Source organism: Hetaerina americana, unplaced genomic scaffold (genome assembly GCF_022747635.1).
Source record: "Hetaerina americana unplaced genomic scaffold, ioHetAmer1.1.p SCAF_5, whole genome shotgun sequence".
Classification (NCBI taxonomy): Eukaryota; Metazoa; Arthropoda; class Insecta; order Odonata; family Calopterygidae; genus Hetaerina; species Hetaerina americana.
Genome location: NW_027287095.1, coordinates 21,809,938 through 21,835,778, shown reverse-complemented (window position 1 = coordinate 21,835,778; position 25,841 = coordinate 21,809,938). Strand labels below are relative to the sequence as shown.

At 34.7% G+C, this 25,841-nt stretch overlaps 1 protein-coding gene and 2 non-coding genes across 3 annotated transcripts in view; 1 reads left to right on the top strand and 2 right to left on the bottom strand.

Annotated features, from left to right (window-relative positions):
• The window catches only part of svr (Carboxypeptidase D svr), a 66,328-nt gene extending 57,598 nt beyond the window's left edge, over window positions 1-8,730 (bottom strand). The window contains exons 1-6 of the mRNA XM_071592964.1: window positions 8,244-8,730; window positions 6,952-7,187; window positions 4,142-4,311; window positions 3,270-3,431; window positions 2,469-2,616; window positions 1,985-2,067 (exon numbers count right to left, since the gene is read on the bottom strand). Coding sequence (XP_071449065.1) covers window positions 1,985-2,067; window positions 2,469-2,616; window positions 3,270-3,431; window positions 4,142-4,311; window positions 6,952-7,187; window positions 8,244-8,714 — 1,270 coding nt within the window. The 5' untranslated portion in view covers window positions 8,715-8,730. The remainder of the gene's footprint in view (window positions 1-1,984; window positions 2,068-2,468; window positions 2,617-3,269; window positions 3,432-4,141; window positions 4,312-6,951; window positions 7,188-8,243) is intronic.
• A 4,422-nt stretch (window positions 8,731-13,152) lies between these two features.
• Window positions 13,153-13,271, top strand: LOC139694472 (5S ribosomal RNA). Its single transcript, XR_011702149.1, has one exon. It is a non-coding gene; the product is annotated as a 5S ribosomal RNA (ribosomal RNA).
• Window positions 13,272-15,450: 2,179 nt separating this feature from the next.
• LOC139694465 (5S ribosomal RNA) lies at window positions 15,451-15,569 on the bottom strand. The gene has a single exon (XR_011702143.1). It is a non-coding gene; the product is annotated as a 5S ribosomal RNA (ribosomal RNA).
• Between the last annotated feature and the right edge of the window lie 10,272 nt (window positions 15,570-25,841).

Below are 25,841 nucleotides of genomic sequence, written 5' to 3'. Positions count from 1 at the left end.
AATTCCTAGCAGGGTCCTTGCATTTGCATCTCCTATTCATGACATTTCCATCTTCTTCTTCATTTAGGATACGTTACTATTTTATTTTGACAATTTTATATCAATGTAAAGCAGTATCAACATGAAATAATATTTTAAACCAAGGTCAATCGATATTTCTCACCAGAAAAACAACATCATATTTCATGTGGTTCAGATTACCATATGAGCAGGTACGGCCATTTTCAAAATTGGTTAATATACACGTAAATAAAGAATTTATACATAAAAAATATTTTCAATGCACCATTATGATGCATGGAAACATTCATGAAAACCTCTTAAAGGCTGAATCTGCATATGATGAAAACCTGTCTGTCTCAGAAATATAGGAATCATAGTTCATGATGAACATTTTTTTCCCTGGTAAGCCCTTCAGGGCAATGGGACTCATGAAACAGAAGACAGAAATTATAGAGCAATGCTTTAATCTATGAGTCAGTTGCACTTGAACACAATTAAGTCAGAAATTAAAGTTTAAATGGAATTTCTTTCAGAGAGTCTACCTTGGCCTGGGAGTTGTTAAACATTTAACACTAGCCCACAATCATTATCATCTTTTCTTTTTTTAGAAGAATATCTATTTCTGAACTTTTTAACTTTTCATTAGTAAATTATTCAATTAAAATAAATTTGAGGATGTCTTTCATGCTTTTTAATTCGGCAAACACATCCACATCAATTGATTAATAAGATTTTAAATAGGAAACCTATACATCCTGGATATATAATGAGGTCCCCTGAAATTCTACCTAGGACAGCTTAACTGTATCAACATTAACAGTTATGAAAGATAGCTGGGCAGTAGTAAGATAAAAATTGGCTTGTTGAGAATTTATGGAAAAATATGGGGTTCGGAAAAATACATTTGAGCTTTTTACTCCGTCAACTTATATTGAGAGCTTTCCATACTATAAAAAATTTCATAAAGTTGATGATTTAGAAAATTTCAAATGTGCTAATACATGGTTTTACTGCATTCAAATTGCAAATGAATAAAATCATCTACAATACACAATACTTTTTGATGCATAGTATATCAACTCTGGTTGACACTGATTCATGTCTCATGTAAAAGCCATGAATGTGTACTTTACTGTATAGAGACAAATTGAAGAAAATATTTGGCCAATCAATTCCCTTAACATATTCATCCATTGCTGTGAGATTTAATCCTAATGTCCCACCCATTTCCACAATTCCATTGATTCTATTTCGTGGTTCAATTCTTTCCTGTCCCAAGTTCATCTGTAATACAACAGCAACACAATTAGCTGCTGTCATCTCTAAAGGAAAATTAGTACACTCTACTGGATGGGCAACTAACTATACTGGTGACCCTTGTGGGATGGTCAAACTACAGTCTAGAGCACATTAATATCCCACAAGGGCAGATCTGAGTAATGCAAAATCATGCAACATGAATCAGTGTAAGTTGCATACTTTTTGCAATGTATTTCATATCAAGGAGCATCTCATGAAAATTAATTAAATCGATTAAAAAATTTAAAAAAAAACACCATAAAATACAATATATCTACAGCATTGTGAGATTTAGTAGTCAAAAGGCACAATTTACTAAGCAATGAATACAACCAAGAGTTACCAAGTGGCAGGACTAAGAAGGTAAATAATACTGCTTAATTACACAATTTCAGTAATAAATATAATACACATAAATTCATACCAAAATTGACAGCAAAGGCATCTTAATCCAAGGGAAGACAAAAACCGAACCATTTAAAAATATATAAAAATTTGTCAAGGCACAGCATTTGAAAGAATACAGTGTTTCATTGAGCCCAAGCCAACACTTCATTAAAGACACTGCAAAGCACTGATAACACAAGCAATAGTAAACTCATTTTTGAAGTCAGCAGAAGAGCAAATGCTTTTACTTAAAGATAAACTTCCACCAATTTTAACTTAATGAATCAATAATTACCAGTGAGGGGCTCCAATGTGAAGTGATGTATCAGTGTTTCATTCTCTGTGATTCTGATGGTAACAGGTTCACTCGGCAAGTAGCTGAAAAAAATATGAATTAATGAAGTACTGTTAGATTTCTCAGGCAGCATTCAGGGATATGAAATAATACTAGGTCATTAAGTTTCATTCATAATGTCAACAGTGGTTATAAATATTAGGCCATTTTTCTGCAGCATGTAGGATAAGTATTCAAATTTATGTACCACTCACAAGACATCTCATGGAAAATCTCTGAACATAAAGAATACATAATATCTCTGTCTTAAAAAACATCTCTGGACATGAAGTAAGAACGAAGGTAGAGGCAGATAACACAAAGGTTTAATTTTAGTGGGAGCAAACACATGGCAAAAACTTTCACAAAAATATCAGGCACACTGTCCAGTCTGCTAGCAGTTTATATTTAATCAGAGAATAAAGCCTCTGAAAAAAATCTTTACCTCCATGCAGATGCAGAAATGGTGTAAGTTCCAGGCAGGAGTAGACGCCAGTATTCTCCCCTTTTGGAAGTCACCACTTTATGATCAATTCCATGGACAATTATTTCAGCTTTTGGTATTCCTTCACCATTTTTATCAAGAACCAAACCTTTAACAAGAAAAATGCCCAAAGTGTCTATTAAAAACTGGAAACAGAACATTTATTTTATAAGTTAGCCTGCACACTTAATTTGATTCTTTTTCTTTGCAGCTGGTTTAGTTTGCTATCCATTCTGATGGTTTCTTCTTCCACGATATTTCAGATTAATATAAAGCAGGTACTGTTGAATAACTCAATACATTTTGGCTCAACAGCACATTCTTATTGACAGAACTATAAAAAATAAGTACCTTTCTAGAAGTACATTATCTAAGGCATTGCACAGATAACAGATGCACAGCAATTCCACAAATAATGAACTCCAGATTAGTTATGGAAGTGCTGTTTTTCGGTTATCTATAAAATGGAAAAATTCCACTGAATTATGGATTAAAGGGTCATATCTAAGTTGTTGTTTGATTGAAACTGGACATAGATTACCCAAAAAATACCAATTTATACTAATACTAATTGTATGCTCTAAAAGCTTCTATATCTTAATTGAGATTGCAACAAGTGTGCTTCTTGGGAAGCAATTTCTTAAATATGGTAAATTTTAAAAATAAACAGCTGGAATGCAGGAGAACTCAGAAAATATGGGAAATATGACAACCATAGTTACAAGACCACAATTACTATAATTACTATACACTATCACTTACCTTTTACACCCATGTGTGTTGATTCCATAAAAGATAAAAGTGATTCTTTATTCTTTTCCCATTCCTTAGGCAAAACTTCAGCATTTGGATACTTACAACAGCTAAGCTCAAACGTTACCTCGAAACAGTTCGAGTGTAAATAATTAAAGTCTTGCATTCCACCTGTAGGATGAAACAGAGCCAGGGTGAAAATTTTAAATTGATACCTGAAGTAAAAAAACTTAGTATTCCACGCTGAAAAGTTAAACTTTATCAATTCAAGCATATCTTCCCAACTTAATGTAGCTCCACAGTGAAAAGAAATTGAAAGGCATTTTATCATCCACCAAAATTCAGGTGTTTGACCATCAGTGGAAGAGGGGGTACAGTTTCACTGACCATACACATAAGAAAGTCCTCCAACACCCCAAAAGCTATAAAAATTTAATTTTCAAAAGAAATAGATTTTTTGGGCATTTCTATTTGTAATATAATCTTTGCAATGGTTAACAAAAGCAAAGTAATTTAAACATCACCACAACACTCCATTGACATTTGATGAATACATTGCACGAGAAAAAATTGCAAGCTTACTTGGCTTCAACATCCATTGATTTCAATTTTTTAGATCATTGATATGTTCCCCATGATTTAATTAATTATAAATTTTCTAAGGACATTAGCTATTCAAAATGCCAAATCGATATGCATGTATTGGCCACAGTGTTTCGGTTATGAAACAGACACTAGACTCTTCCCCAGTTTAGCTATATATGCAATGAAATAATAACATTCAATTCACTAACAATCAATGGTAAGGTAAAAATAATTCAAAAGGCAGGTGATATTTGAATTATCATAGGTACCACAAGGACCATTCCACGTTAACATACCTTTGACATAAAACCAAAATGCACCATTGGTAATTCCATCCGTAAAATTATCTGGCTTGCACTCCGTACCTTTATGCATTGTAGGATGAGCATAAGAATATTTTTTGGCCAAAAAGCTAAACAAATCATTATCCGGGGTTAAACTAGGGGTGCAGCAGTCACCTGAGGAACTAAAGAAAATTGCAATTCATTAAAACACTTCATATTAATAATTACTTACAATAACAATACATGATCATATGCAAACATTGCTGAACAAATTGGAAAGCCAGTGCGATAGGCATGGGATGAGAAAAAATGTAAACAAAACAAAAGTTAGGCGATTTTTGAGAAAGAGGAAGCCTCAGTTAAACATCAAAATAGGAGAGGAAAAACTAGAGCTGGTGGAACAGTTCTCCTATCTTGAACAAAATTGCCAAAGTAGTAAGGACATTAGGAGAAGAATTGCATTAGGCCGAGAAGCTTTCACAAGGAAGAGGCAAATGATTACCAGTAAAATGAGTAAGGAGGTTAAGAAATGGCTTGTTATAACTGTAATATGAAGCATGGTTTTCTCCAGTGAAGAAACATGGTCATTGAAACAGGATGATAGGCATAGATTGGAGGCCTCAGAAAATGTAGGAGTGGAAAAGGATGGAAAAGGTAAAAAGGACTGAAAGGAAAACAAGCGAGGAAAAACTGGGCATGATGGGGGAGGTGAGAGGATTGTTGGGGGAAATCAACAGGAGCTAGAAAAGAGAGATTCAGAGCATTTTGATTGGTGAAGAAGATCCTGATAGAGGGTACAACACTGGGCAAATGAGAAATGGGGAGGGATTGGATAGGCATGTTGGATGGAATGAAGGGAGGAAAGAAGTATGTGGGATTGAAGAGGGACTTGCTGTAGTGCCTGATTTCAGGTTGCGTTTTCAATTAGGAAATATTGTATCGGCTGTGTCTATCCAAAACCTACCTTAATCAGTAGAATCTGAAAAAAATCAAATTCTAAGTAACCGTTCACAATTCTCCAGTTTGCTGGATGCAATAAAATCAAGAATCTCTGTATAACTAAAGGGCATTTTCTGCGACTTATTTTACAGACACCTATCATGATTTACAGTGATATGAGAATTCATAATTTGCATGATACTGAGAAATAATTAATACATCAATGGTTATTTTAAGAAGACTATACGTTAAAATAATCAGTAATTGGTTTGTGATTATTTGAAGCTAATATGTAGCACGTCATATATTTTCTGTGACATTCGTCATATTTTCACATCAATTTTATCACATCAGACTTTTTGAAAAACTAAACATGAATGTGAAATAGAGGCCACAGATGGAAGAATACTAGGATGGTTTACTATCAATTATCCATTTCCAAACGCTTATATGAAGTTGCATGGGTGCAATGGGTAAGACAGCGGGTGTAAAGATGCTGTCACTAGTGACTCATACTTTTCAACTAGTAGATTTTATGACTCTATTGCACCTCTAAGGTTGAGGTTTTCATGTCACATGGTATCATGGCACCAATCATGTGTCCCTGATGCATTTCAATTTTTTCGACTCAATTTCCTCCTTTTTATAAATAAATATATAGAAATAGCAATGTCATCAACGGGTGTTGTCCACTCAACCCCATCAAAGTCAATGGGATTGTGTTAGTTAGCACGTTAGCTAAGAGGTAAGTAAAAACTCATCTTTTACATTACTTCATTTTACATACATGCTAATGGTGATATTCATGTGATTTTGGCAATAATCCATGCCAAAAGATAATTCACAGCTTTAATGACAGTAATGATTTCATTGAATTTGGTAAAAAACATATTGGATAAACATCTGTGCAGATTAAAACCTAGGCACATTAGCCTGAAGGTACATGTTATTCACCTTATGGGAGCGAGCCTTCTTTTTGTTCTTCGATAGCGCTGTCAAAATCATGGACCAAGAAATGACCTACGACCACTTGAAGCTAGTTTCTCAAAGCTAAAAAGTAATTTAAAAGTCCTATAAAAGCAATCATGATCACAGTATTTCAACCACAAGCAAAATGTAAAGTTGACATGGAAAATTTCAGGACAGATTTATTGGCATTAGAATGCTGTATGTGAGCACACTTACAAGGACTAGCAAATTGAATTTTTACCTTGGAAACAGGTCCTCGATTGCCTGCTGAGATGTTCGACTGTTTCCTTAACACTCTCACTTATACTACTGGTCTGTTTTGAAATGACCACAGGGCATATACAAGGATTAACCAGAGTTTTATCGCACTGATATGACACAGTTGAAAAAGACGATCTCAAATTTCTAAAATGGATGCAGAGATGGCTAAGGCATGCAAATCTCTCCCTGGAAAGGGGATCATCTGAAGTAGACTTGAAAATATTACTTGGTCCCACTCGGGTCAGAAAAACTAACTTTAATCAAGAGTACATGGCAGGGACAAGGAATCTTGTTATGAGAAGTGAATGGCTAAGCTAAAAAATGAGAGGATATATATTAGGTATCCCTGACGGTCTTTTACCCCTTTCTTCAATGATTTTCATAGTTCTACTCATTTCAATCCCACTTCCTCAAGCAAATCAGTGCCATAACCTTTTGAACACATCCATTCACAGTTAAGACACCGACACTCTCCAAACTCACGGTAGTTTTCCATCAATAATTAGTGCTTAACTTTAACAAATATGCACCATGAAAAAATGTATTAATAAAAAAAATTGCAAATTAATTAATTATTAATGAGTCACCTCAAAACCCAGTTGGGTTCATAAGAAAAGAATGATATGCCATTATAACAACATTGTAATGCTTACTTAGAGTTATCATATGGGTAACTTGCAACAACGGCTCCTCCATGTAGATTTCCTGACAAAACAAATGGATTTGATACAATCCATGTCATCATAGCCAATGTCTCCGGCTCCCTTTCTTCATAGAGGCTATGCTCTTCTTTATCAGTATCAAACTGATCTGGAAAATTGCGATTGAGGTCCACATGATGGAAATTATCCCGTCCTACAGTATTATCCTCAGATTCGCAATTTCCTTCCTAAAAGAGAGAACGAGAATACTTAAATAATGAAATTACATCACGAACAAAATATTTCATGAAATCACTTTTTTAATTTATCAAATCATGCTAATGAAGAACTGATGGGATTTCCATAAAATAAGGCGGGAGATGTTTCAATGCTTATTCTTCCATCACAACATTTGTTATTCATTGCCTCAAGCGGTGAAAATTCTAAGAGGACTTTACAAGCAGCATTTACCAGGTACGTACGAAATCTTACATCATTAAAGCATATTGGTTAATTTCAATCAGGCAAAACTACATTTAATTTCCACACAAAAATCAACAGAACATTGTTATCATAAGACGTAAAATTAAAAAGGAGATAAAAATGCTACTATATAATTCCATGGATAAAATCTCGAATAACCAAGACCTTTTGTTCAGTTTATTGTAAATCGTTTCATGAAATTATTGAAATGAATCCAGAATATGGAAAATTATTATCGGCAATGAAATCCTTTGATATGTAGTAGGCACCACTAATAAATAATAATTAAAATGGCACACTATGTGACAGCTAATACGCTAAATATGAATTTTCAACTAATGAGTAACTATAGGGATATCCGATATTGCCATCGGGTTGAATCAGAAGTACATGCTCTCCACATGAGGGTAGAGATACGTACAACACAAAATGATAAGAATTGCACTAAAAATATGATTTATGAACTTGTATGCATAGTACCAGCTGAGGTGTCGACCTCATTCACAGAACAATATTGAACCACACTGAAGCGTAAGGCAACCGCTCTAAGTTGGGGAAATCAAACAGTTTTTTACCTAATTTTTGTGATAAAGCATTACAAGGGGTAAAATAGTTAGAGTAAACTAAATTCCACCACAGCCGTAAATTAATGGGGAGATACATTTGGATGGAAGAGTTTATCTCGGACGAAATTTAATGAACAAAAGTTAATTTCAACTATAATAATAATTTAAAGCATTATGGGATCCCACAACTCTTTTCTGTAGGAAATATAATATACATTAAAAAATATTGTAAAACCAGCCTTTAATTATGATTACCTTTGAACCTTCAAACCCGTCAGGGTTTAATGATGGCATCAAAAATATATCCGTCGTATTGATGAGTTTTGTCAATCGTTCAACCTTCCCATAGTTAAATAACAAATACTGTGCAAGGGCAATAAGAAGTTCTCGTCCAACAGTCTCGTCCCCATGCATGTTCGCCACATATTTAAACATTGGCTTCATTAAGCTACGATTGGCAACATTTTCACTTATTTCTAACACCCACAACTCTCTATCCTCAACAGATTTCCCGATTGTATGAAGTTTGGCTATCGAAGGGTAGGTGTCAGCCAAATTATGAAATAAACTAGTTAATTGTTTATAGTTGTGATACGATGGAGTAGAGTTCTTCTCTGAGTTTTGGTGAAGATAGCCATCTCCATTAAAATCATAGGCGTTACACGAATATAAAATTAAAAACGTTGATACGCTAAAACACAAAACATGAAATATACACGTCCCCATATTTACGCTATCCTTCACTGCTTCATAGAAAACGTCAAGTGCAGCCAACTAAATAAAATATGAGCGAGATAAATAAAATTAAGGTAAGAGCCGTCAACGGAACTTTTATCTTAATTATCTATTACTATATGTATTTGATAAATACTGTCTATGAAATATTACAGAGGATAGGTTCAACTTAATGTACAATCGTTTACCCGTGGAGGAATGATAATAATTGCTATCTGTTGTGTTGGTCACATTAAAACCAATGAATAACGATATCACCGATACTTTCGGCTTTACGTTAGTTAAAAAAGGGCTCACATGAAACGCTGTTTTACAATAGAACTACATCATGGTTAACATTTTGATTGATAGATATCGCTAGTGCGATAACACCTCCAAGCTGTTTGAATACTGACTCATGAATGTGCTCTTTAAATTCATGACTGAATTAGATACCGTGCCCTTTTCTGAATATTTTATTCTACTTCTAAAAATTTCAGCATTTTAAGTGAGAAATTGACCTATCATTGACACACAATATATTATAGTGGTTACAGTAATGAATTTATACAATTCAAGAAAAAACCCATGCATTGAAACCGAACATTTATTAAGCCATAAACACGGCAGTGCATGAATTAGCTTCAAGATATAAACAAAATATAAAGATAAATTTATTCACTTAAAGAATGATGGAAGAAAGTATAATTCTCATGAGAACCGTAAATCGGTAAGTAATAGGATGTCTCTCTTAACCTCTCTCAGCAAACAAAAAACTTAGCAAGCTCTCAAAACCTTTATCAAAGTTTTTAGAGTTTGTTACTAAGTGATTAAGATAGAGGTGCTCAAAACTTTGAAAAATATTTTGAAAACAAAACTGTAATAGCTAAACCTAGTTATAAAATTAGGCTATCTGAACTGTGTAAATAAATTACCAATTGTGCCTCATTACTGATATTAGGATATATTAAAAACTTTATTTCACACTACCTGTGGTCATTATATAAAAGTCTCATCGCTACGGAAGGATCTTTTATCAATCCTAGCATGCAGGTAATAGTCTCTCTTCAACCTTATATAGCAGAGATTGAAGGTTCATAACTGAAACCCGGGGCAATTCAAACTCGGAAACGACTCTACCAGCTGATATCCCATTGGTCAATACGGACAGGCATAATTGATCGTGTAGAAGTAAGAAAATGTTACAGTTAGTAATTTAAATTTTTAGAATTGTTTCCTAATTTCTTTAAATTTCCATCATATCAAATACTACAGAAATGATTAAAACTCCATTACTTTGCTTAACTATGACAGAATATCGCAGCGCTTGTACTTCTACATTGGCGCGGGAGTTGAGCGGGACTTAATGAGCGCGACCAGTGGTGTCATATTAAGTGAAATCAAGTATCCGTGTAAGATCAACAACATTATTCCAAATTATAAAATTTCTTTGAAAATAAGTCTCTCATGGCTTCGGCAACTTTAGTTTGTGACTCAGTAATGGTGATATGCAGGATACCGATATTACTTAAGGTTTATGTCGAGTTTAAGGGTGTAAGAATTTTTTTAGGAGAAAATTCTTGATAATTGGAAGAGAGAAATTACCGTATTGCAGGAAAATAGAGCCAGTTGTTAAGAGGAAGTAATATTTATCCAATATCCATCCAAGTTGTTCATTAATGCTTTCACATTGATCATGTACGGGGTCTAAAAACTTGGCAAAGGTACAATGTGCTCATTCAATGCAAACTGGCTATTAGTTTTCGAACCATTTTTTAATAATTATTTGTTAGGTCACACTTCCAAAACTCATTTTAACATTTTTATATTATACATGGCTTTGTAATAACATTTCATGATTTCTTTAACAATGTGTGCATTGCGGACTGATTAATAATTCTTACTTTCAACTTCCTAGCTGAGATCATTATTATTTCTCACACAAATACATAGAGGCCAGCCAACCGAGGATAAGAGTGAATACGTGAATAATTTGACATAGGTGGAAACTGAGCTTAACTGTCTGTAGAAACTGGCTGTTTCTTAAATCCATTGGCATTATCTGCCATTTGTGAATTGTAATTAGATGGTTATCTGCAAGTGAGAAGGAGAAGAACCAGCAATTCAAATCATCAAAGGAGTTCAAAGAAAGGAATGGTTACTATTTTGTCTCTGGTCACATATACAGTCAATCTAATGGAAGTTGAACAACACGCTTTGGATAATGGTAGCTTCCTTTTGTTTTCATGAAAATCCTTTGTTGCATGCATGTTGTGCCATGAAAGTTTTTTTATGTGTGTAATTAATTCTCATTTTTATTGCACAGAATGGAAGTAATCTTTACAAAATGAAGTTTCCATTGTTGTGTTATATATATATATATATATATATATATATATATATATATATATATGTACATACATATAAAGTGCCTAGTGAGATCCATTGGTATGTATACCACAATGCTAAAATGCTGAACTTGGATTCATCAAAGTGAATACTTACCTGTCTACCTTGCCTAATCCAGGTATGTATCTCATAATTAGAGTATTATAATGTACAGTCTAGCCAAAACTATTCATAAACATCCATTCTCAACCTGTTCGTTCTTGTCGCTAAATGAAATGTTAGCTGGTACATAATTCATCTTTCCATCCATCCACACACTGCTTCAAAATATTCGCCATTTGTAAAACATCCCATTCTACAATAGCTCTGAAGATTATCATACTTACAATACCTCTAAAAACCTGCACCAGTCATTTGTAAGAACTAAAAATGCAGCACTTGGGTCTGAAAATATGGGCCTTGCTCTTTTTACTAAGTTACCTGACAATGTGAGGAATCTCAATAAATTGTCTCTATTTAAAAAAAATGCAAATATCTGTTAAAGAATATGTTCTACTCTGTTGATGAATATCTCCAACTATAATTTGTATATTTTCTTTGATGTACCCTAAATTTGTAGGACAAATCCTTGGCCAAAATTAATGGATTGATTGATTATCCCCTTTGCATTAAGAATTAATGTGAATTTGCATTTGGGTTACAAGTTGTGTTTAATATAATAATAATACTTTATTCATTTTGAAAAATAGTACAACCATGTTAACTGTCGTCAATATAAATATTATTTAACATATAAACATAAGTTCACAAATGCAATGAAGATTATCACAAAAGAATTCATCCAATGAGTAAAGTGGGTGAGCAAGTAACCAGGTATATACTCTCTTCTTGAAACTCTGGATACCGTCAGATTTCAAATGAGTAGGCAGATAGTTATAAAGTCGTATGTTCATATTATGAATTGTGTTGTAAGTTGATGACAAGCTACAATAAGTAGTATTTAGACTTGATTTACCTCTTGTGGAGTAGTTATGGATATTAGATCTTGATTGGTAAGTTTCTATATTGACTTTCACACGAATGAGAGCCTTAAAGATATATAATCCAAATACAGTCATGATTCCGTACCTAATAAAAAACGGTTTGCAGGAATCATATGGTGGTATATTAGCAAGGGAGCAAATAGCTCTCTTTTGTAGTAGTAAAATTTCTTTAACATGTGAGGAATGACCCCATAACTCAACGCCATAATTCAAATTACATTGAAAGAGGGCATGGTAAAGTGTTAAACGATACTCATTGGAAATGAGAAAGTTGAGCTTTCTTAACATATAAACACTTCATTCACTTGACTATCACACGAATGAGAGCCTTAAAGATGAATAAACTAAATACAGTCATGATTCCGTACATAATAAAAAACGGTTTGCAGGAATCATGCGGTGATATTAGCAAAAAAGCGAATAGCTTTCTTTTGTAATAGAAAAATTAGTTTTATTGTGGGGAATGACCATCTAACTCAACAACATAATTCAAATGAAATTGAAAGAAGGCTAGGTAAAGCGTTAAACAATATTGGCCGCAGATGGGCCCAAAATTCGTAGAAGTTTCGAGTTTAATGATTGTCAAGAGCGCATTATTTATAAATAGGTATTCTATTAGATGGGTTTCGCATGTACAAAACAACGAATGAAATATGCTGTTTATCCTGACAAAACACAACCCAACATCCTACTCTACAACAAACCGTCCTTAATCTCTGTATACTTCCCTCATCCCATACAACATCCCATTGTCGATTGCCTCCTCGTCATTTCAACCATAGCGTCTCGATAGCGAAGTCAATCAAAACTAATGCATGTTTAATTGTTAAATCAGAAAGAGCTGACGCGTAAATGGAATGAGTAAATGTAAAGTGGTTTTAATGGAGCGGAACTGAGAAGCTGACAAAAAATAAGACAACGAGAACATTTCGAGAATACTCAAGGGATCAGCCTGAATATGTGGTATTTGTTATTAACTAGATAAACCTGATGATACAAAAATGCTCGAAGAATTATAAGCTTAATATAAATACATGCAACATATCCGCCTATTATCAGCCAACGACCATACCACGATGAATACACCGGTTCTCGTCCGATCACCGAAGTTAAGCATCGTCGGGCCCGGATAGTACTTGGATGGGTGACCGCCTGGGAACACCGGGTGCTGTTGGCATCAATTTTTTTTCTCTTTTTTGCCGTTTTTCTACATTTTCATTGCTTTCAACAGTCTTCAGGACCTCATTCTCACAATTTTTGCGAGCAGCTCCAAAAATGCAAGCGCGTTGCTCTTTAATTTCTGGCATTTTCAGATTCGTCACTGTACCATTCCTTCCTTCACTGCGTCGTACTTTTAAGTGCTTCGGCGTTTTCAACAATTGAATATTTCCTTGTTTTTTCACGTGCAAACGCTTCCTAATTGTAAATCCCGATTTTTTTAAATACGTCGATGTTTCTTCATTTGCCTTGCTGAATATACCATTTTGGTTGGCCCTTTGGAATTACAACCTTTCATTTTGTACCAATGGTAAAAAAAAACTACGTTTAAAATACGAGGGCTGTTTGGAACTATCCAACCACACAAGGTTTTTAGAAAAATACTCTACCTAGAACAATGAGACCTTAGCCCCATCTAAGCACTCCTCTTTGGACCTCGCACTCTTATCCCAGGGTCTCTTGCAATTTAAAGTACAATGCCGTCAACTCCATAATGCGTTCGCATTGGGCAGTACTTCTGTGATTTTGAAAGATTTGGGTTGGTCTAATTGAGGAGTTCACATGATCGCAACAAAACTAAGGTTATGCGGATTCCCAGAAAGAGAAAGGCAAAGCTAAACATTAAAATAGGATAATATGTAAAATCTAGAACAGGTGGAACATTTTACGCATATCAGAAGTGCTTTGGGCCAAAATGTTCTAAGTAATAGGGTTATAGGGAAATGAATTCCGTCAGGCATAGAAGTTGTAACAATGAGTTGGATAAGATGGCAGGGACCTTGCGTAAGGATATTAAGAAAAGGCTCGTTAAACCTTGATATGCCGGGTAGTTACGTATGGTGTGGAAGCATGGTCAATGATGTAGGTGAATAGACGTAGATTGGAGGCTTTTGAAATGTGGGTGTGGTGAAGAAAGGAGAAGGTTAAGTGAACAGAAAGGAAAGCAAATGAGGAAGCGCTAGGCACGATTGGGGTGGAGAGGCAATTGCTGGGAGAAATTATAAGGAGACAGGAAAAACTGATTCAAAGCATATTGATTGGCAGTGGGATGTTGAAGGCTTTGATAAAGGGGAGAGTTTTAGGAAAACGATGAAGGGGCAAGAATAAGATAGGAATTTTGGACGGGATGAAGGGAGGAAGGAAGTATGTATACGGAGATGAAGAGGGGCTTGTTGTAAAGTATGATGTTGAGCTGTGTTTTGTTGGGAGAGACCAAGGACAAGTTTGATAGGTTGTGTCCATCCTAAACGTACCTTAAGTAGTAGATTACCTATAATAACATGAATGCAGCGAAACGATTAGGCTTCCTTTGATTTTATTTGGTGTCAAAATGGCATGGCAAAAAGTCATTTCAAAGATGACTTTGATCTGCACGTTGAGTGCCGTGAATTTTGCAATGAATTACACGCTATCCTGAGTCATAAAAATTTTGAAAAATCTAATGCGCTCGGGTGGAAATCAACGTTATGGGATTCCGACGGCTGTTAGTCGGTTAAGGCCAAAATGGATCCACACTGGTCAAGGTCTCAGAGGTTCAAATTAAATTTTTTGTTGATTGACAAGGTAAAGGAGAATGTTATGAGGCAGCTTATGACCATTCCAAAAAAAGGACTTGGCCGATTGTTTTAAAAAGTAGAAGAGACCCTGGGATAAGAGTGCGAGGTCCAAAGAGGAGTGCTTAGATGGGGCTAAGGTCTCATTGTTCTAGGTAGAGTATTTTTCTAAAAACCTTGTGTGGTTGGATAGTTCCAAACAGCCCTCGTATTTTAAACGTAGTTTTTTTTTACCATTGGTACAAAATGAAAGGTTGTAATTCCAAAGGGCCAACCAAAATGGTATATTCAGCAAGGCAAATGAAGAAACATCGACGTATTTAAAAAAATCGGGATTTACAATTAGGAAGCGTTTGCACGTGAAAAAACAAGGAAATATTCAATTGTTGAAAACGCCGAAGCACTTAAAAGTACGACGCAGTGAAGGAAGGAATGGTACAGTGACGAATCTGAAAATGCCAGAAATTAAAGAGCAACGCGCTTGCATTTTTGGAGCTGCTCGCAAAAATTGTGAGAATGAGGTCCTGAAGACTGTTGAAAGCAATGAAAATGTAGAAAAACGGCAAAAAAGAGAAAAAAAATTGATGCCAACAGCACCCGGTGTTCCCAGGCGGTCACCCATCCAAGTACTATCCGGGCCCGACGATGCTTAACTTCGGTGATCGGACGAGAACCGGTGTATTCATCGTGGTATGGTCGTTGGCTGATAATAGGCGGATATGTTGCATGTATTTATATTAAGCTTATAATTCTTCGAGCATTTTTGTATCATCAGGTTTATCTAGTTAATAACAAATACCACATATTCAGGCTGATCCCTTGAGTATTCTCGAAATGTTCTCGTTGTCTTATTTTTTGTCAGCTTCTCAGTTCCGCTCCTTTAAAACCACTTTACATTTACTCATTCCATTTACGCGTCAGCTCTTTCTGATTTAACAATTAAACATGCATTAGTTTTGATTGACTTCGCTATCGAGACGCTATGGTTGAAATGACGAGGAGGCAATCGACAATGGGATGTTGTATGGGATGAGGGAAGTATACAGAGATTAAGGACGGTTTGTTGTAGAGTAGGATGTTGGGTTGTGTTTTGTCAGGATAAACAGCATATTTCATTCGTTGTTTTGTACATGCGAAACCCATCTAATAGATTACCTATTTATAAATAATGCGCTCTTGACAATCATTAAACTCGAAACTACTAAGAATTTTGGACCCATCTACGGCCAATACTCGACTCACTCCCTCCCAGTCCAAGTAGTTTCAGTGCAATTCCCTTAATACCATAATATTCTAGCTTTGTTAGTAATATTGAATGATTAACGCAGTTGAAAGCCTTACTAAGATCACATAGTGTTACAGAGACTGACTCCTTCTCTTCAAATGCATTAATGATATAATTAACTATGGACTCTACTGCCAAAATTGTAGATTTCCCAGATCGAAAGCCATACTGTGATTTGGAAAAGAGATTATTGACTCAAAAAAATTACATATTTGATATTTCATAATATCTTAAAAAATTTACCAAAAACTGGGACTATGGAGATTGGGCGATAGTTAGCTAAATCCACTTTATTGCCTTTCTTATAGACAGTTACTTTTTTGGAATATTTTAGAGCTGTTGGAAGTTCTCCCCTCTCAAAACATAAGTTGACTAACATTGCTAATGGTTCTGCAATGAACACAATAATGTCCTTTATTAGGGAATTAGATAGACCACAAATATCCTTATAGTTAGATTTTTTATATTTTTTAACAGTTGATGTAATATCAAATGGAGTAACGAAATTGAATTTAAAATTTAAATTATTGGGAGGAAGATTTTGCAGCAAACTGCCAATATTGGCAGCATCAACGTTTTGAGAGAACAAATTGTTTTCAACAGCCTTTTAGAAAAAAATATTCGGAGCATCTGGGGTGAAAGGAAGATTTTCCTTTCCATTAGCATGACCAACTTCTTCATTGATTACTCTCCATGCTGCCTTTTGTTTATTTTTTGCATTCAATATAAAATACTTATAAGCGCTACTTTTTGCTCGCCTAACTGAATTATAATAATCTCTTTTGCATATCAAGTAAGCCTCTTTGTCTTGCAGGCTTCCACTGGTTTTGTAAGAGTGATAGTTCCTAAGTAAATCATTATTATAGATGGTCAAACAACTCAAGAGAAAGTGTATATATTCTATTCAGGATTTCCTGTTTTCATTAATGATTACTATGACTTCAGGACATATTTTCTCTGGCTTGTTTAATAATTTTACATACACACTAATAAAAGTTTAAACTCACAAAATAATCCCTCATTTATCTATGGTTGAAGATGTGAGAATATCATTTTCTCCTGCTAGCATTATCAATTGCAGAACCTTTCAAGACTATTGGCCACACACCTTTCCAGGTTCTTTCTGACTCCCGTGCTGAAATCCTTGATCATATTTTCCTGCAGGAATTCTAACTGGAAAAGTTCATTCTGGTGTTATTTTTCTCCTCATAATCCCTGTATCATTTCAAAACTTTTTTATCCAATAGGTTTTCATGGAAATATATGATTAGAACCTTGTAATATTCTTTTATGGAATTAATGTCAATATCTAGTTTAAGAAAATTAAAAACCAATGTACAGAGTCTAGGAGAATTGATTGTAATAGTTTTGGTGCTATATAAAGTTCTTGCAACAGTAAAAAGGATGGAAATATGCATTTTTTAATTATAATTAGGATTTTATTTTTTAAGAAGAAATTAAATTAATATTGTTTTTACTCTTCTAACATTGATCAGTACATACTGATCATACTGAAAGTTGTGAATTTCTGCATCAGAAGTATTGAAAAAACTCAAAGGATGAATTACATCCTAGAAGTTCATGAATTCCTGGCTCTTAATATCTTCTGTCCACGTGGAAAAGATATTTCTCATAAATACCACACACAATTCAGTTTTTTCAATTTTTGAGGAAATCTTTTCTTTTGCACCCTAAACCAGGAAATAAATTTCTCACTCCAATATAAAAAACTTCCTTTTGGGCAACCTAGTGAAAATAACCCCTCATTTTCGTCATATATCCGTAACCATCAAGTTGCACAAAGTTGCAATTAAATTGCTAGCATTAATATTGTTTGCATTTTATACCCAAATATAAGCTAGTAATTTGAACAAAATAAAATAAAGGAAATAAAAAAAAACTTATTTTGTTAGCAAACATGAGTTTGTAGAAAAATGTTACATAGAAAGAGAACAATCAAGTTTAGAGATTTATTTCTGTTATTTACATAGGTTGCAGAGGTATTTTAGTACTCCATATAAAAAATTACGGTTGTTGGAAACACGTGACTTGATAGTTCAAATACTCTTCTCTCGTCCTTGTACCAAGTAAATATATCAGTTTAGAAACACATGACACCATAATTTTTCTTTATTAGTTAGCTGGGACAAATGTCTCCACAGTAGTATTATTTTCACATACTTAACAGCTTGAAAGGTTTTAAGGTATCAAACTTTACCATCTAATTGGTCATGTATAGCCATAGTAAATGTTTATTTGGAGAACCCTATGTTGTCTGCTCTCTCATTGGACTGGAAGAACTCTCTGGTTCCCCAGAGTTTCCCAAAATAAATTTATGAAAATTATGGGAGCACTAAGAAAAAAAAATTGCATGCATTACATTTTTATGAGACATGGGTTTTTAGCCATATGGTAATGTAAACCAAATATTTTATGACTGCATAAAGAACTAAACTAGAATGTAGTAGCAGTGAAAGTAAAAGCAATTCATTGGGTACATATTTTACCAGAAGGTAACCTCCATTAATTAACCTTGAGTATCCTCAGAGCAATTTCTTGAGGACAACTAATTTGGACTGAGGGTAATGGGAAGAATTTAAAGGTTTTCTGTTTCATGGCAATGAATTCCACTCATTCTCATGCTCAATTAACCTGTAGAAGTGGCAAGGATTTCTGTACATTTTGTAGTTAGTTGTAAGGAGTCGCAACATTTCAACATCTTTCTATTTTAAGTGGAGAGCAATTTGCATATTGGTTAATGTTTAATGAAGACTATTCTGTTGTGATTTGAAGGTTTTTGGCACAAACTTGTCTAATATTGCTATCATTTATCAGTATATTCGCATTGGTTATTAAAAGTACCTCCGACTTTGACCCAATGGCAAAATTATTTGTAGAGGGATTTTAATGGCCAATGTTGGTAGCAAATGGTGATTGAAATCTCTTCAAAAAGAACAGTAACCTGCTTTTTTAGGTGGGTTTTGGATGGAGACTTTGCACAAATTAGAAATTGTTTAATTTATTAGCCTTGCCTAACAAGTCAACACCTGACATCATACATTACAATAAACTCCTCTTCAAATTTGTATTACCTCACCTCCCTTCATTCCTTTCCAAATACATATTCTTCTCATCCCCATACAATTTATGCCTAATATTTTTCCTGTTCAGCTGCATGTAGATGGATCATGGAAATGGACAGTGTTAGGAAAACGTGTAAGACAGTGATGCTCATCGTTATAATTTTTGCCATCCTATTTTAGTTTTTTTTTTAACTTGGCCTTCTTCCTTTTTCTTGGAAGCATCATGACCTTTGCCTTGTTTACATCAATTCTCATTCGATACATTTCACGCTTATTTTCTAACGCCCTCAGTAATGATTGTGACTCCATAGCTGACTGGTTAGTTATAGTTTGATCATCTGCAAATCTAACTGATTTTATGAAGTACCCATCTACTTTCACCCTTGCCTCCAACCCTTCCCATTCCTCCCTTACCATGAATTTTGCATACATTTGTACATGAACAGGTGATAGTGATCGCTGTATTGCTCCCCTATATAGCATTGCCAATTTTGAATTTTCATCCGCCACATGAACTTGAATAGTCTGTGGATAAGTTTTTTATCCCTCCTGGCTACTCCATCTTTTGTGATACAAACATTAATTCAATCCAATTTACTCTTGTCAAAGGCCATCTCAAAATCCATGAAATCTGGGAAACTGAGGAAACAGAAATTGCTGAGATAAATATATAAACCAATAAAGTACTGGAATTATGCACTATTTTAAATTCCTTACTGATACCTTACTTATGACGATTTTTAGGAGTGGTTCTGTAGAATTAGAATATATTAGAGGAATAGAACCACAGTTTAAATGAAATCAATCACTTGGAAAAATAACTTTCTCATAATATTTCTACAAAGAAAACAATGAATGAATTACAATGTTGTAACAGTAAATAAATGATAAAATTCAATGGCAGTAAAAATCGGTGAAATTTAACAATATATGCATTCTTTCATGTTTCCTGGTAAAGACTTATTCTTGTACTCTTTAATTTATTCCTGTGCAGCATTAAGATGAGTAATTTGCACTCAAAAAACATTTTTAGAAGTTCCTTTTAAATACCTAAGTCATGCTATACCATTATTGCTTCACAAGGTCAACCTTGTCTAAGACTAATATTATCATCTCTTACATTTTTAGATTGATCATAAAAATAAAATATTCGTATCTTTTGGGTTAATGCTTGAGGTTAGAAATTTTGTGGTTGAAATATAGAAATTCATGGAACATGGCGTGACAGTAATTCATGTTTGTATGGAAATTCCTACAAGGTATTTCTTTAGGATGCCAGACTTGCAATATTATTTGTTAAATTTAAATAATGCTGAAAGGTTAAAATTTACTTAGAATATGTAAAACAGGATCAGTGGCTGAGTGGACCTCTCTTCCTAACACATTTCTTGAGATTTAGGAATTTTTCATTCTTACGCAACTTTGCATCCATATTATCCATAAACATGAAAAGCAAAAATATAAACACAAAGAATAAGCTCATGATAAACTGAGATAAACACAAGCATCCAAACCATCAATTGCCTTTGAATTATATATTATTGTATATGCAGGCTAAGTTATTAAAATAAATAATTTTGCATAAAGTAAAAAACATAATGTACTCCTTATCTAATAAAAAACGAAAACTTGTGATTCGTAATTTATTAGTATTAATAAAAAGTTTACTGCTGTTTTGACAAAGTAGTGAGTTCTATACGGGAGCAAATACTACTATATATTCTAGCTTGTGGGTAGTAGCGTCTCTGCAATTGAAAAACTTTAACTATCACTGGCTAAAGTCTTAATATAACAGACACGTGGACCATTTCAAACACTGCAACTATTATTCCAGATGTTATCCCATTGGTCAATACGGACATGCACATGATTGGCCGTGTAAAATCCAGTGTCCATTACAGTTAGTAATTAAAACATTAAAACTTATTTTTTCAAAATATTTTTAAAACGTCATTGAATTTACACCATATCAACATTTTAGATGTAATAAAGTCTTTACTTTTGTAAATTATGACCAAGTATCGCAGCGATTGTACTTCGATATTGGCACGTGAGTTGAGCGGGATTAAATGAACGCGGCCAGTGGTGTCTCATTAAGTGAAATCAAGTATTATTGTAAGAGAAACAACGTAATTCCAAATTATCGAATTTCTCTCAAAAAAGTATCCAGTGGCTTCGATGATTTTAGTTTGTGACTCAGTCATGAAAATATAGATTATGTCGATATTACGTCGAGTTTGGGGAAGTCAGAATTTGATGTGTTGGAAATTCTTGATTATTGCAAAGGGGTAATTATTGTTGTTCCAAGAAATTGAGCCTGTTGCTATGCTATAGAAGTGAATGAAATCATGTTAAGAGCCCGATCTAGGAAATTGGCGACGGTACAGGATGTTAACTCAATGCAAAGAAACAAGGAAGTTACAATGCAACAATTTCGGAGTGTAAAAATGATTAGCCTTGACCGGCATTCGAACCCTGGTCCCTAGAAAGAGGACGCCTCGGTAGCTTAACAGGCTTAAGTACTCGGCCGGGCATCAAGGGATCCGGGCAAGGCGAAGGGTTTTTACATTCTGCTATCGTTGCATTGTAATACAAACTTAGGGGATGACTCCATCAAAAGTTATTGCCGGGGGATCTCCTCGGCAATTTCTCGGAATTATGCAAGGTAATTTTGCCCATAATAGCCATCACAAAATAATGCATGCAATGGTTACCTGCCCTATTTTCACCACTCCACCCCACTCCATCCCACCATTCAACTCTCTCCCGCCCTTCCCCTATTCCTCTTGCACTTCCAAGAATGTTGTTTATCTTCTTACCTGTAAACTCTGCCCGTCCTTTTACATAGGCCAATGTTCCACACCACTTAACATTAGGATTAATAACCACCGCGCCTCGTGCAATCCCTCCTCCCCGTCCGCGGGTCTCCCCATCCCTAAACATGCTTCCCATCATAATACCCCCTTCAACCAGTGTTACAATGTTTCCGTCCTAGCGTCCCTTCCCACATCCGATAACCCTATAGAATTAAAAACCCTTGAATTGGCTTTCATTTACATCTGTATGGCCTATCACCATCCGGGCCTCAATGTCGTTCACTGATGGGAGTGGCCTAAAACTGTTACTTCCACCCCTTCCCTCTCCCTTTCCTCTCCCCAACCATTCCTTTCACCCCTCCTTCGCCTCCCGTTCTCCCCTTCCCCTGGCCCCCTTCCCTTTCTCTCGCACCCCTCACCTCAACAATTCCAGCAGTCATTACTTCTACATCTTCAGAGGAAGACGGATTGTTTCCGTCGAAATATCAAGAAAATACGTGTGAGTGTTCTCTTTTTTTGTGTTTCTATATTATGTGTTACTGTGTATTGTACTATATATATATATATATATATATATATATATATATATATATATATATATATATATATATATATATATATATATATATATATATATATATATAAAAGTTCCCAATAGTGAGCTTGAATGGTTCTAAGTAAGTAGGTACCTACACTGCCCAATCTAGATACATATCTCCTAATAACAGTGTAATATGATGTGTACTATGGTCAAAGCCACTTATTAAGCATAGATTCTCAACCTGTGTTTTTGTTACCACTGTTGAAAGGTATCTGCTACCAAATTCATACTCCAATCAATCCACACACTGATTCACTATATCCCCCTTGTCCTGATTAGGTACTTCTGTTTCTTAGCCATAAAATTGCTGGATGTGCTGTTCATCCTGAACTGGTAATGTAAGCCTTCTATCAATATTCATCGGCAAAGTCCTGATTTCACTATCTAATTCAGTAGGGTCCACTTATAAGCATTAATTTCTGGCTAGTGTTGTGATCATCCTCATATCATTTTGTCATCTTTATATTCCATATTATCACCTAAATCACCCATATTGATATCCATCTATCTACATAATGCCTCAGAATAACCATTTTTCTCTCATCAGGTGCTTTGTTTCTTCAATATGAAAAGTTTTTGGATATGTTCTTCATGCCTAGGAGGTAATTTGGTCTTTATATTTTAGGCATTCATCAGCTAATGCTTCATTTCACCATCAAATGCTGTAGGAATAATAACTTCCAATGTTGACATTGATGCTTTTGCAACGTCTAAAACCATGTAGTGTGCATAATAACAGCAGAATGCTTTGATTAGAGAAAGCTTAATACTTAAAATTTTAGCAAGTTTAATCCCTTGACATATCTAAACAAATATAAATAATAAAATCATGTTTATTTAATATTTTTGAGGATTTTGAGAAAACTAGATTTTACCGGCGGAAAGTGACCAAAGTGATATTTTCAACTCAAAAAGTAACTTTTGGTTTAGCAGAAGGATAGCAAGGATATTTTAGCCCAATCTACAATATAGTTTACTAGAATATACAATGCATGGCAAAATATTTAACTCAACAATAGCAAAAACAAACAAACTCCATCCATAGCAAAACACAGTTCAATCACTGTTCTATGATCTCATCCCCATTACATGACAAATTCACATTGTCATTGCATTCATATTTGAGTTCTTATTCTTAGCCCAAAAAACATTGCTCGAAAGAAAGTGAGGATTTATAATAATATTTCATTCAAATATATTTCAGTCAGGATTTTCTGATATGAACAATTACAACTAAATCTTATTTTTGGCTATACTCTACCTTGTTGAGTTAACCAACAAATGCGCAAACATGAAATTTAATCTACAATGAATTGCCCCCAGAATTTAGGTAAATAGAGAAATTGATTCTATCTCCTTCCTCCCAGACCAATTGAAAAATCTTGTTATTTGTATCACTCATACGCAGGTTATTTCTTATCATCTTCCTCAAATCAATTATTCTAAGTTGCAGGAGGAATGCTACCTGAAAAAGTTAGTGCTGTGGTCATTTTTTCCCCTACTGTTTCTGTATCACTTCATCATGTCATAAACTAGTTACTCAAACATTTTTAATCAAAATATTTTTTTAGAACTTCATAATTTTTTGTAATTGTGGCAGCTTGTTTTATTAGATTCAATTTTAATATTTAGATGAATGACATTTGAACTGGGAAATGCAGCCTTACAAAACTGTTTCAGAATGTAACAGGTGGACTTTAAAGGTTCATGGAACAGTAACATGATTAAGACAAAATGCAATGTAAGAATTTACCATTGCAGTTTTTCATTACAGGTAACAAGATCTTTTCTAAGAGACATGAATTAAATATTATTCAGGATATTTTATCTAACTATCTAAACATCGATCATTACATGGTGTAATGAATGCAGATTTTTGCAGCATAGGTGCCTGCTTGAAAAAAATCAGAGAGTAGAATCTCAAATGTTCTTCAATTCCGGACCTTTCTTCTCTCACAGTGGGAAAGGCCTTGCCTAATAATTCAATATACGAGGGTCATCCGGAAAGTAGTACCCGTTCGTGAAATAAAGACACAAAAGTAAATATTAACAAACATAAAAAATTTTATTTGAAAGAGGATACTTTAAACTACTTCTCAACATAATCTCCAAGCAAATTAAGGCATTTGTCATAACGTGTGACAAGTTTCTGTATTCCTGCTGCATAGTCCTTCGCCGCCAGCTCATTGAGATACGCGAGGGACCCATCTTGCACAAATTTTTGCATAATGCAGATGGTGTTTAACAATTTCATGAACAATTGTTCGAGAAACATTGGGAAAATGCTCACAGATGTCATCAATTGTGACGCGCCGATCGTTCCTCACGAATTCGTCAACTGAGCTCACCAGTTGGTCTGTAATGACAGACGGTCTCTCCGAACGCTCATCGTCGTGTGTGTTCCCCCTCCCCATGTTGAAGTTGCGACACCACCGCCGAACAGACGACTCGTCCATTACATTGTCTCCATACACCTCCTTTAATTGGCGATGAATATCACATGGGCGAACGTTTCTTGCATTGAGGAATTTAATCACTGCCCTCACTTCACAACTGGCGGCGTTCTCAATTTTTTTAAACATTGTAAACAATCACAGAAACAACACAGGCAATGCTAGCGTCACGCAACTTGGCTCAGAGAAGGCAGACAAGCCACTGAAGCTATCTGACCTCGTCCAGCGGCTACTCGCGTCGTCAGCACTTCATGCGGCACGAACGGGTACTACTTTCCGGATGACCCTCGTATGATACATTATTTTTCCTTTTCTGATTTCCTTCCTCGAAATTTGAGGAAAATATTTTCTCAACCTAACCTCAACCAAGTAAAAATTTCCCATTTTGTGTTTGAAATCATTAAATTAATATTAACAAAAACTTAATGCTAATATGTTATTATTGTGAAAAACATAACCCGTTTAATAGAATGTTAATGACTTTCTGCCAAAGTACAGACTCTCAGCAAATTGGAATATGCTAGTTACTTTCAATTGAGTTGTATTCTGTTTAATGCATTAATTTCCTCTTCTGTCATCATGGAGTGAATTCTTTGTCCACAGAATGTTCAAGGTGAACTCTGTTGCCTCTAATCAATTGCACAACTCTTCTTCCAGTTCTGTTTTCTTCTTTCGAAGATCTTGCTGCATAGAAACTCTTTCCAAAAACTGCTGTCCAACAGTGCTTTTCTTTCTGTA